Below are 13,891 nucleotides of genomic sequence, written 5' to 3' on the forward strand. Positions count from 1 at the left end.
CGAATTTGCATAAATTTTTTACGTTATCTGGAATTTACGTTATAGGAGGTATATATTATGGGAGCATCTACTGTGATTAGGTTTTTGTAGAATCTAAATAAATGGTACAAACAGTTATCACTTAACCTTGACTCATTCCCATAATAGTCTAGGAGGCTGCTGAACCCTTCTGCTATTAGCATTTCACAATTGAACAAAAGCACAATTTTTATACGGTCGCAGTCTCACGCTGTTATGTTATCATGCAAATTTTGGGTCAAAATGTCTGTCTTTCTTCGAACTACTGATATAGAAGAGAGAGGTGTCCAATTTAAGAATGACTAACTTACGTTAACCATACTCAACAATTATTGTATACGCCTTCTCTTCAATAAGCTACAAGCGCATCTTTGCGTTGTTAAAGGTTGACTTGCAGCAAAAATCACATTACAGTTATTTGGTATCAAAAGATTCACCATGTCTCACTCTGTTGTGTTGTAGGTGCCAAATACGTGGAAATGTGATTACAAGCTCATAAAAGCTCAAAAACGAAAAGCCACCGTAGATTGGAATCTCTTTATTTATTTGACGTATTCATTACAGTTTGGTTATCGTCTTGTCACGTGATGTTCTTACATGAATTGAAAGGCCAATAAAAAGCTCAATATAAATTTATCGTAGCACTAGTTTATGACAAACACTTTGGGTTTTACTGAAGACCCCGTATCAAATATAGATGCTCGCTACTTTACAGTTGTTTCAGCTTGGACTAATCGTCAATTCGTAATCTGATCATGTGACCTAATAGTTCGAAAATAATTTTTGCAGCACTTTTCGATTAACACAGGTAACCAACAGGTTCATCATGATTATCAGACAATGATATGTACTCCTTCGAGCTAAGGTTAAAACGTTTAACGATTTTTTACAGTAAGTTAAAAGATATCAGTGCTAAAAGTGACAGCATTACAATGACAATAAAATAGACGCGTAAGAACAATAAACATGGTTTTATTGAATGCGTGACGTATATTTGTGAAAATATTTCTACGAATGAGATTGCATGAAAGTGTAAACAGAAACCATCCTGTAACAACTACGTCCCATTTGAGCCGTTTTGGAAAGCGAATCCAAACTACGGCGGTCTCGTGGCTGCGATTAACTGTTCGTTTTTAGCTTTTAAGAGCTTGTAATCACCTTCCCATATATTTTGCACCTACAGCACAACGGAGTAACACATGATGAATCTTATGATACCAAATAACTGTAATGTGAATTTTGTTGCAAGTCAACCTTTAAAGGACTTGTATCTTGCTCGTTTCCAATGCGATTTCAGTTGATTTGATTGCCAACAAGTGCATATATAACTTGTACCAACAAAACCAGCCCATATCACTCTCTGCATCATACTAAACATAATCTGTATCACGCCCAACATCTTCTTTCATTCCAGCTGCTGAAGACTAATATGACAATAGTAATATCCAGTCTTCGCCTTGACTTTATACCCAATGTTGTAAAATCATTTTATGGAAATACCACCAAAACAAAATATACACGCAATACCCACTAAAAACATGATGCCCAAGACATCAAAAGATCCAATAATTACAAAAGCAACAATAGGCAAATTAAAAACTACAAAATGGAAGGAATCCATCACAAAAGAGTAAATCGTCTTGCCAAAAAACCACCAAAATAAATTAGACTTCTACCAGGCACAACCAAAACAACTGGACTTAATCATCATTTCCATCTAGTACAATCATATGTCCTCAAGACATATCTTCTCAAATACCATCGCTCTACAACACAAAGAACAGAACCTGTGCCTAAACACTTTCTCACAGGCTAACAGAGACACCAATAAAAGAAAACAGCTCCAAAACTCAGCCTCTCTTTTCCCTCTCTGCCTGATGTGGCTTTTCTCTCTGCCTGCAGAGCCTCTGTCTTTCCCTTGTGCCAGAAGAGCCTTTGTTCCCTACCAATGGAGCTTCCTTTTCCACCATCAACTGAGCCTCTTCTTCTTCACTATATCAACTGTTGAACTTCTATATCTAACGACTGTCATGACTCGTTTAACTGTTGAGACTCACAGCCCTACAGGACTGAGCAAACAAACATGGACGACCATTGGAGTAAGCATTTATTTTTTGTTGACTATTTTAACTTTCTGTCCGTACACCTTCTGTCCGTATTTTAACCTAAGACCGTACACAGACCATTTTTATCAATGAAACATATTCCAAACCATGTCCGGTCTTATCTGGTGTGCCCCAGAAATGTGTTTTGGGCCCCTCCTCTTTCTGATTTTTATAAATGATATGCCAACAGCCATAAAGACCTCTAAACTCGGACTTTTTGCTGATGATGCTCTCTTATATTCACAGATTGAGCCAACTAATGACTGTGCAAACCTCCAATCAGACCTTGATTCTCTCCTATACTGGGCTCATAAATGGCAAATGGAATTTAACAAAACTAAGTATGAGACCACTTCTTTTGTAAAGTCCCAAGAAAGCCCCTTTTTCACAAATACTTAGCGAAAGGCCAACAGCTAACATTTGTCACTCATTTTAAATAACTTGGAGTTATCATTGATAACAAACTCAACTTTAACCTCTACATAGAAAAGACCACAACTAAGTCTTTATCTAGCCTATACATGCTGATGAGGTCCCTAAGAAGTTGGTCCTCTCAAAACAAAAACCTTTTCTTTTAGAACCATCTGCCGCCAAATCCTTGAGTGTGCCTCAACTGTCTGGTCCCCATTTTTATCAAAGCACATTACCTCTCTCGAATCAGTGAATATGAATGAAAGCTTTTAGGTGGGCGTTTAACCTTAACAAAAATGACATGATTTCTGACCTCATGTCTGAGTGGTCCTGGACCACTCTTGCAGAGCGTCGAAGAACTTCTGACCAAAACCTAAAACCATTACTGAAGAAACTGAAATCCCTGTAGATTTTTACTCTAATGCCCACCTACACTATACACGCCACAAAAGTACCAAAGGTACCGTTGGCACAAACATAAAAAACATTCATTTTTTGCGAGGGCCCTTGACAATTAACTCAAATTTTCTTCATTCTCTCACTTACTTCTTTCCCAGCACTTTTTACCTCCAACCAATCGTTAAATTCAAAAGCACAATATATAATACAAATTAAGATTTATTTTCTCGTTTTGAATAAAAATATCGCTCTGATGGCCCATTTGGGGCGAATGATTAATTAAATTGACCGTCATTAACATTAAATTTTTAGAATTTTGTTTATTGTGTATTTTAACTGTTAGGCTTATAGAATAAAAAAAGTAGCTTTTACTGATAAATCTCGCACCTTCACAAGTACCTTCACCAGTAATAATCAAATTAGTTCACACAAGCTAAGCAAAAGTGCATACACTAATTATAGTCTTAATAGAATAAAATGACAAAGCAAATACAGTACTGATGTTGCGTGTGGACTCAGATTAATTGCATCTAATATGGTTTTTTCCCAATCCTACACATCAACATTTCACATCGTTGGTTTCAAGCATTTCTTCTCGTGAATTGGACAGCATATACATAAACCGTTTATAAACCAGTTTTACTATTATTTGAGTCTTTGTAGAACCTAAATTCTAAATGGAGTTTAAATAAAAAACTGAAAAACAATGGCTAGAGATCCTGCAAATATAAGTCAACAAATACCATAGGTGCATTTTGATCATCGATCAAAAACACAAAATGGAAAACTTGATCGGCTAAATAACTATCTAAGAGTAACGATGGTTAAAGAGGAGATAACCCTTGTAATTGTTTTCTTCCCGCCAGTAGACACATTTTTTACTGTACGACGGGGCCCCACTTGATAAGATCAATAGAGTTTTATGCTTTTTGGCTATTTCAAGGTGCGTTTAATGCTTTGACTTGACAACAAATCATCTTTTTGGAATTGCCACATCGCATGAGTAATTAGGTTTAGGGTTACTCATCAAAATAATCTGCTTTTTTATATTGGTACATCGCAGCCACATTTGTTAGTTTTATAAAGTTTTGTTGATATTCGACCAGCCTTATTTTCTAGGTTACTAGTCACGATAAAGTGCATGCAGTTTACTAAAATTTCGTTGCCGTTAATTTAGCTGGTGAGAGGCTACTCAACATCATTACATTACATCATTACATCAAATACAGGAACATTTTTATTTGTAACTTATTTTATCAAGAAATATTTTGTTAGTGGTTTTAATATTTCCAAATATGTATTTCCTTTTAGGGTGGTGTTAATGGTTAGCCTAATCTTTTCACGCAGCACGCGATTCAACTGTGCTAATTTTCTCATTTGATGGCTTTAAGAATTTATTCAATATGATATGTAGGTTAAATGTCACCTGTAAGAAGGTTAAAACTATTACTGTTTTACAGACAACTTGGGGAAAACTTTTGAAAACTCCTATATCCGGTTTAAAACGTAGTTGTGGAAGTGTCTGTTGTGGAAGTCAGCGCTGACTATCCACTTGCAAGTGGGTTCTGGTTACAAGTTGTCTTATACCGAATGAGTATTAGCTCTTATGCACAACTATAATTGTTGCAAGCAAGATGACTGGTGAATGAGTATGGCTCTTTATTACGCAAGCTGAACCTGCAAAGAGTTGAGTTAATGTTTAAATAATCCACAAATGTCTATATATAGTTTCGTTGCTTGTAGACAGTATCTCGGGCTGTGTGCTCTTTGTCCTTCTGTCTCGCTAGGGTATCTTCCGTCGTTACATATTCTTACCCATCCTGTTATACACTGGCCTACATATCTTTATATACAGTGTTATGTGATAGTTCATTGGCTTTCCATGAAAGCTGGCTGGCATATTACTACGGTAATCCCAGGATAGCTTGATGCATAAGGCTATTAAAAATAACTGAGTTTAGCTAATCCATAACAAGTCTGGAACCAATTTTGAAACCCAATTATTTCAAACCATATAGTATGAAGGCAAATCACAAATAGCGTGTAAAACTTCTCATTATGGTTGATAACATTGGCAAGTTTCTTTATAGTTGTCTCAAAACGATGCATCATCCATACTAAGTTAGGTTAAGCAGTGTTTTGTTTTGGAAGATGCACAATCAAGGACACATATACTGTAATTGGAGATTAGAAAGAAACTCATCTGTGTTGTGAGTAATTGAGAATCTGCAGAAAAACTATTATCAAAAATAAAGAACTGATCTTATTGATGGAGCTTATGATGATCTTATTGATCTTATCAATTTCAATCTTATTGAAATTGAGTCATCAATTTCAAAAAGCATTAATGTTATCGGATCATATTCGAACTGGTTTTGGCAACAAGCAAGTTTAACAATAGTTGAGTTTATCATCAGCTTGAACTTGTACCCTGTAAAGGTACACAAATAAAAGTACATGAATGAAATGTAAAACTTGAACTGAATTCTAAAATAGTGACAATAGAACATTGACTTTGATTACATAACAAGCAATACAGCATAATGCATGAAAAATACAACATGTAATACTACATAGCCTTTCCTGCACAATAAATTCTATGAAACATTGTACAAATTACATGTAATTAATCAAAACTAAAATGTAATAAAATTTACAAATCCTGGTGTCTTCCAGTTCTTTTGATAGATTAAATATAGTCTTAGTGAGGTAATAAGATCATTTAGTATAGTTCACGATAACTAGATTGTTGAATATACTAAAATGTAAAGTCGAGTTATTGATCTGATATTTAGGCTTATATCTTGCTTACTAAGAGGCTAGCTGCCTACTGTTCTTTGGGCTCGCTTTAGTTTATAGGATTGTAACGTGACAAATTATGACAATTTTCTCTACCATATATGGTTGTATAAATAGCTGACTGTCGTCTTGGCCAATAAGATTGAACTTGATGCTGGCACATATTCAGTAATACAGGTAAAAAACGTGAGGTCTGGTTAGGCTATCACATCAATTGAACCACCACAAAATGCATCCTGATACAATTAAGTATTGTAATGGCAAATCACTGAGATCAGGGCCGTAGCGCTAGACCTTCTGCTCACCACGATCATAGGACCGAGCCTTTGAGAGAGGCTCGAGGAAGGCCCAGCCACTGGTAAGAACTTGTAGTACTCGGAAAAGCCGTAGTACTCGGACCCTCGGTAAGCCGAGGGACCAAGAAGAAACCGTGCGTAAAACGAAAAAAGGGGCAGAGCCTAGACTGTAAATAAAAATATAAAAAGGAAGAGAAATTGTTCGTTGAAGCATGGTCCTACTGCTACACACATGCCCTTTGCATGTATGTAATTGGTTGATTGCCTGTCATGCATGTATAATGTATGTATGTATATGCAATTTCAATAAGATTGAAATTGATAAGATCAATAAGATCATCATAAGCTATATCAATAAGATCAGTTCTTTATTTTTGATAATAGCTTTTCTGCAGATTCTCAATTACTCACAACACAGATGACATGTATTCATTCAGTCAATATATATTTAATTGGCACTTAACACTCTGTGTTGTTGTTTGACTGCCTTGTGGAGAGTAAAGGGAACTGGATTGGCTGGTGCTACATTAAAATCCCATCTTAACGGCAGGCCTGACTTGCCTTATGTCCTTTCTAGCTTGATCAGATACCCCAGGAAAATACCACCTGAAATGAGTCTGAGGGCAGCCGGCCGGCACATAGTCTGAAGCCTGCTTTAAAGGTGGCAGGACCAGTTTGCCGCACGCCTGTCGGTGAGACTCTGGGCACTTCAGAGTGCTGCCTCGGCACATTCGGTAGTGTCCGGGCCCCAGAAATCTACCTTACAAGGCAAGAGTAGTGCAGAGGCAATCAGGGTGCAAGAGCCGGACCAGCCCTATTCTGCCAGTTACTTCGTCCCCGAGAAGATAGAGGGGCGGCTCGTCCAGTTTATGATCGCCATCGAGTGCACTATGAACTTGCTGAGCGAGCAGTGCTTGACAAGCTTCCTCAGGACATGATGAACTTGTTGAAGAAGAGTGACAGCCATTGTCTTGGGGGCCAATGGGACCTGGTTGCCATTTTATGGGGCTGTATGCCTGCCTATGCGACTCCGGGAGGTAAAGACCTAGGAGGTCTTTGTGGTGAGCCTCATTAATAAGGACGCCATCCGTAGGATGCTCTTCTTAATAGCTCACAAGTGTGCCATAAAGTTTAAGATGCCAGTGATCTCCGTGGTTTTTTATCTGTACGGACCGGCATGATCGTTTGTTACCCAGTGAGGTGCACAAAGTAGGAGACACAGTAATGCCGACTAGGACCAAGAGAAAGGTCCTAGTTGGCATTAGTCGTAGTCTCGGGAGAGTCAGCCTGCCCCGCGAGTCCCTTGCCGGTCTGGCCCTCGGGCCTGGGACAAAGAGTATCTGGTGTCCCTTGGTACAGCCCGCGGCCTCCTGACCGATATGGGAAGTGGATGTGGGTGTCAGCCCCGACATCCAATGGCGGAGTTGGAAAGTGCTTTGGCCAGGCTGCCTCCATAAGCAACTCTGTTTCTAATGACAGAGAGGCTCATGTCGAGTCTTACCTGGTTGGAGCTCTGCCTTCAACGATGCAGCCTGAAAATCGGGTGGAGCAACTAACTCATCTGCTCAGCATCCCGCCGGCCGACAAGGAGTTATATGGGTGATAGGCGGAGAGGGCCCGGCAGCCGTTGGACATCGAATAATGGCAATGCGTGGCATTGCAGATGAGCCAGCTCATCAGGGCCCGGCGTCTGAAAGGAGGAGATCGGGCCTTTGGGGGGACCGAGGTAGCCAGGATGCAGTTTCTTGCCTGGCAGCAGCGGCTCTGGTCGTGGCTGCTCTTCCCTCCTAAATCAGAATGGACAGCCCCCAGGGCTTCCACTGGGGGAAAGTGTAATGGCAGAGCACTGTAATCAGGGATTTAGCGATCGACCTCCTGGCCACCATGGCCGCTAGAGCGAGCCATGGAGATACCAAGGAAGGCCTGGCCACCGGTAGGACCATAAGCCAAGCGACAGAAAAAACCATGCGTAAAACAAACAAAAAGACTGTACTTAGACTGTAAATAAAAATATAAAAGGAAGAGAAATCGTTCATCAATGCAGAATCATAATGCGCACATGCTCTCCACATGTATGCCTTTCACGCATGTATACTTATATATTTATTCAGTAAATATATATTTCATTGGCACTTGAAACTCGATGTTGTTTGACTGCCTTGTGGAGAGTAAAGGGAACTGGCAGTTCTCTTTACAGTATCGCAATAACAATTGTATTGATAACTTTGAGTAGAACTTTCATGTAAACTGAACTGCATGATGAAGATAGTAATTGTCGGTGTGTTTACCAGCGCAGTAAATTTTTTTAATGGGTTGTGGTTTTCCAAAAGAATCATTTATTCATTTTCATATAAAGCTATGCAAAAAGTCTTGTCTGTTTAAAATTGTTATTTTATGTCTACTAACTAAATCTTGTCATGCCTACTTAAGATGTAAGTAGAAAGCATGTATATACCAGCATTAGCGCATGACAGTTTACATACGGTATTATCAAAAATGTGCTATGTAAACAACACTTATGTAGTACAGTAGGCCCTCCTACAATGTAAATAGTCCGTTCCAGGAACGTTTACGTTATAGGGATTTTACGTTATAAGAACAGTAAAATGCATCTAAAATGCCTAATCCGTTCCAAGATTTTTCAAATTCACCCCTTTTGCCATACAAAAAGAAAAACTTGTCTTAATTTTTATAATTTGTGAGCTGTATCGTAACTGCAGTATTATTAGTTTGTATCGACAACTTTTCTCCTTTTTCTGATGAATCTTGCTGGTTTTATAGATCATGATTGCGCTAATTTTACAATAGGTTGATGGGGAGCACACATCTTTGACAATCATTTACAATGATTTGCTTATTCCTTCTAAACAGCAAAGTCTATTCTACAAAGTCAAACTAATAACAAATATTTTATACATCTACACTAAAGCAAAATAACATAGTATCTTTGCTATAAAAAAGCGGTACATCCTGCTCTGTTGTCTATCTGTACCTAGAGGTCAAGGTTAGGTTAAAAAAGAACTTTCGATGGCACTCCAACTCGTGACATTCAGATTGGTGGACCTACGCTGTAACACCTTCGCCATTCTATTACTTTCAAGTATTTGTGAACAATTGCGCAGCTAACTACTCTCTGTTTCATCGACGCTTCTGACGATATATCACGACGATTTAGAATGACATGGAAGTTGTATATGTAATATATAGAACGCTATACGCACGTCTTTTTTCGCAAATGCGGCGAGATAGATTAACATTCAAATTGAATTTCAAAACTTTTCCTATTTGACACTACGTTATGTGGAATTTTTTTGCGTAGTTTGAAGCAAAAACTTTACATAAATTCTTTACGTTATCTAGAATTTATGTTATCAGAGGTATATATTATTGGAGCGCCTACTGTTTATCATCTCGGACTATTGAAAGCTAAATGATAGAATAGGAGCAATACGCAGCCAGGAAAACAACTACCTACTAGTCTACATACTAGTGATATAACACAGGAGCTTTTTTCTAGACTCAAACTTGCTGAATTGATGCAGAACCATCTTACAGGTGCCCTGGATGTGATGGATGCCCTGGAGACATTGTTTCAGCAAACAGCTAATAGGCTTGACTTGGGAAGAGTGGTAGCAGAGCATGCGTGGCTGTCCTATACCCAGGTTTACAGTCTCGATGAAGAGCGTTATAAGGTGGTCCACATATTACCTGCTAGAGCCAGTTTTCATGTTTTTTATTACCACTTTTTGAATTGTTAACAATTCATACCTTTGTGATTCATTCATACCCCGGTAAAAAATAGTACAGACATTAGATTATTATTAATTATTAAATTACATATTTTTAATATTTTTTCTTGTTTAAAAATATCTCTCTTTATTTTAAGCCAGTCTGTCTCCCCATCAATATTTTGCTAAAAATTGACCCCATCTTTATAATGATGCTCCATGCAGATACCCAACTAGCATAAAGCCTTTGTTACTGAAAAACAGATTTACTGTTCTCTTGAAGTTATTAAATAATACAAACATTATTTCATGTATGGGAATTATCAGCTTTAAAGGTTGACTTGCAACAAAATTCACATTACAGTTATTTGGTATCAAAAGATTCACCATGTCTTACTCTGTTGTGTTGTAGGTGCCAAATATGTGGAAATGTGATTACAAGCTCTTAAAAGCTCAAAAACGAACAGTTGATCGCAGCCACACGAGACCGCCGTAGTTTGGATTCTCTTTCCAAAACGGCTCAAATGTGACGTAGTTGTGAGAGATGGTTTCTGTTTACACTTTCATGCAACCTTTTTCGTCGAGATATTTTCACAAATATACTTCGCGCATTCAATAAAATCATGTCTATTGTTCTTACGCGTCTATTTTATCGGCATCGTAATGCTGCCACTTTGAGCACTGATATCTCAAAACCTACCATAAAAATCTATTTAATTTTTTTCTTTTAGCTTGAGCGATTGCATATCATCCTCTGATAAACATGATGAGCCTGTTGGTCACCTGTGATGGTCGAAAAATGCTGTAGAAATTGTTCGCGCCATATGGCGGGAATTGTAAGTCATATGATCAGATAATGTTAGTTTCAGTTCAAGTTTGATCTATCGCAAATGGCAGACACGCTTTCTTGTATTAAAATTGTTAATGTTGTCATTCGAGAAAAATATGTAAGTATTTTTTCGCAATATGAAGCGATAATTATCATCATTAAAATCATATATATATAATAATAATATTCGTTCAATCACTCTCTAGCTACAACTATTACTACTAGCTAGCTTGGCACATAAGAGCTGGCTAGTGGCGGTGCTTACTTGCTGGGAGGTTTAATTCTGTTGAGGATCTTGTTCAGATAGTGCGTCAGGCTCGAAACGCCAGGGTCTTAACTCTTCAGAATTTGACATTTTTTATGATCGCAAGTCGTACACTTACTTCGAATTGTCAGACGGAATGGCCAAGCTGAAAAAGTAGCGAGCATCTATGTTTGATACGGGGTCTTAGGTAAAACCCGAATTGTTTGTCATAAACTAGTGCTACGATAAGTTTTATATTGAGCTTTTTATTGGCCTTTCAATTCATGTGAGAACATCACGTGACAGGACAATAACCAAATTTCATGGCTATGTCATCGAAATAAAGAGATTCCAATCTACGGCGGCTTTTCGTTTTTGAGCTTTTAAGAGCTTGTAATCACATTTCCACATATTTGGCACCTACAACACAACAGAGTAAGACATGGTGAATCTTTTGATACCAAATAACTGTAATGTGAATTTTGTTGCAAGTCAACCTTTAAAAATTGGAAATTTATAAGCCTTCAGTTAGGTTTTTAATTGAAATTGTATGTTGCCTTACAAAGTGTATAAAAAAGCTGAGTATACGAACACTAATGGACTATTAAAGCAGGTGTTCTATCTCGTCAATTTGAAAAAAATCGTAAAAATGTTGTTTTTACTTGTCAAGCATTCTGTTCTAGGAGTTTGATTAATCACTGCATTCTCTTCTGCTATAGAATGTTACTTTATTACAACACAGAGAAACTTTGCACTACTAATGCTTACTTCAGTATTTTTGTTTTCATGTTAACTATTTTTTGTCCTTGATTATTTATTGCCACGGCCACATTCTCCGCTTTCAATAGTTGGCTGTTTTTCTTTTATATCACTTTCATGCACACGATGGCTACTAAGATGGCTTCCTCTAGTTAGTTGCCTGTATCTCTTGCTAACCGCTCCAGCTTCTACTCAGTCAAGCTTACTTACTGGAAAATGGGATATGAGAACTGGCTATCCCGCATTGGCAGTCAGTAATGATGCTGTGCTATCTTCTCACAGAAAAATCCTACTGACTGGTTCGCTGTTCATGTCTACCTCGTGCTCCTAGAGCGGATACTCTCTAGCAAGCAAGCGCGCAGTCGGGGTAGCGGAGTCACTGTGTCCTCGTTGCTCAATGTCTCTAAAATGCAGTAGGTTATGATATGTTTACCTTTGTAGCTACAGTAGGATTGCTCTTGATATCTTCAGCTGTTACTAAAATGCTTGCATGTCTGAGTATTTGTAAATCTGTGCTATTAATAGTTTTGTTGGCATATGATCAGACTGAGTTTCATTTACTCACAGCTGTGAAGAGTTTCTCAAGAAGCTGAAGTCTACCCTAGAGCACAAACTACCATCACCTTTGACATCAAATACCGTCAATGATCTCGTGCGTAACTATGTGATGACAGCAGCGCTTTACGATAAATGCTCCAGGTTTGTCTACTCTTCATATTGAGTACCCTAGGACAGTTATGTATTCGGCCCATCTAACTTTCGCATTTTCGCGGAGTCATCCTCTCGCGAAAATTTTATGAGCGAAACTAAACTATCATAACGAACGAGCGAAAACGCGGAATTAAATAGCTTTGTTTATTGATAGTCCAAGAAACAAATGGCAGCAAGCGATCAAATTGCATTATCGATCTCGGCCACACATTTCTACCTGCGGTTTACAATTACAAACTAGTCCCAAATTGAAAATTTTTTTCTTACTGGTGAACCGAACCTGAAGAATCTAATTATGTTTGTTCCACTGCATTTATTTTTACATCACTATATTTTCGCACTCATCAGAGCTGCGAAATTAAGTTGCAGCAAAATTTTATTCTGTATGCTACTCACGAAACTAAATACTAGCGAAATATAAGTGTCCTAGGGTATGTGCTCTAGTCATGCTGTAAGCTCTAGTCATGTTGTAAGCTCTAGTCATGTTGTAAGTTCTAGTCATGTTGTAAACTCTAGTCATGTTGTAAGCTCTAGTCATGTGGTGAGTTCTAGTCATGTTGTAAGCTCTAGTCATGTTGTGAGTTTTAGTCATGTTGCAAGTTCTAGTCATGTTGTAAGCTCTAGTCATGTTGTGAGTTCTAGTCATGTTGTAAGCTCTAGTCATGTTGTGAGCTCTAGTCATGTTGTAAGCTCTAGTCATGTTGTAAGTTCTAGTCATGTTGTGAGCTCTAGTCATTTTGTGAGTTCTAGTCATGTTGTAAGCTCTAGTCATGTTGTGAGCTCTAGTCATGTTGTAAGCTCTAGTCATGTTGTAAGTTCTAGTCATGTTGTGAGCTCTAGTCATTTTGTGAGTTCTAGTCATGTTGTCAGTTCTAGTCATGTTTCAAGCTCTAGTCATGTTGTGAGCTCTAGCCATGTTGTCAGTTCTAGTCATGTTGTAAGCTCTAGTCATTTTGTGAGTTCTAGTCATGTTGTAAGCTCTAGTCATGTTGTAAGTTCTAGTCATGTTGTGAGCTCTAGTCATTTTGTGAGTTCTAGTCATTTTGTGAGTTCTAGTCATGTTGTAAGTTCTAGTCTTGTTGTAAGCTCTAGTCATGTTGTAAGTTCTAGTCATGTTGTAAGCTCTAGTCATGTTGTGAGCTCTATTCATGTTGTAAGTTCTAGTCATGTTGTAAGTTCTAGTCATGTTGTCAGTTCTAGTCATGTGGTGAGCTCTAGTCATGTTGTAAGCTCTAGTCATGTTGTAAACTCTAGTCATGTTGTAAGCTCTAGACATGTTGTGAGCTCTAGTCATGTTGTCAGTTCTAGTCATTTTGTGAGCTCTAGTCATGTTGTGAGCTCTAGACATGTTGTAAGCTGTAGTCATGTTGTGAGCTCTAGTCATGTTGTAAGCTCTAGTCATGTTGTGAGCTCTAGTCATTTTGTGAGCTCTAGTCATGTTGTGAGCTCTAATCATGTTGTAAGCTCTAGTCATGTTGTAAGTTCTAGTCATGTTGTCAGTTCTAGTCATGTGGTGAGCTCTAGTCATGTTGTAAGCTCTAGACATGTTGTAAGCTCTAGTCATGTTGTAAGCTCTAGTCATGTTGTAAGCT

The 13,891-nt window shown here is 38.1% G+C and overlaps 1 protein-coding gene across 3 annotated transcripts in view; it reads left to right on the top strand.

Annotated features, from left to right (window-relative positions):
* The first annotated feature begins 9,588 nt into the window (after positions 1 to 9,588).
* Positions 9,589 to 13,891, top strand: part of LOC137406268 (retinoblastoma-associated protein-like) — a 42,188-nt gene continuing 37,885 nt past the window's right edge. For 2 of the 3 annotated variants that reach the window (XM_068092808.1, XM_068092809.1), the window contains exons 1-3: positions 9,589 to 9,720; positions 11,871 to 12,001; positions 12,156 to 12,287. In XM_068092808.1, coding sequence (XP_067948909.1) covers positions 9,598 to 9,720; positions 11,871 to 12,001; positions 12,156 to 12,287 — 386 coding nt within the window. In that variant the 5' untranslated portion in view covers positions 9,589 to 9,597. The remainder of the gene's footprint in view (positions 9,721 to 11,870; positions 12,002 to 12,155; positions 12,288 to 13,891) is intronic. The other variant, XM_068092810.1, reaches the window with a different exon arrangement.

The sequence above is a fragment of the Watersipora subatra genome, chromosome 10, assembly GCF_963576615.1.
Source record: "Watersipora subatra chromosome 10, tzWatSuba1.1, whole genome shotgun sequence".
Lineage (NCBI taxonomy): Eukaryota > Metazoa > Bryozoa > Gymnolaemata > Cheilostomatida > Watersiporidae > Watersipora > Watersipora subatra.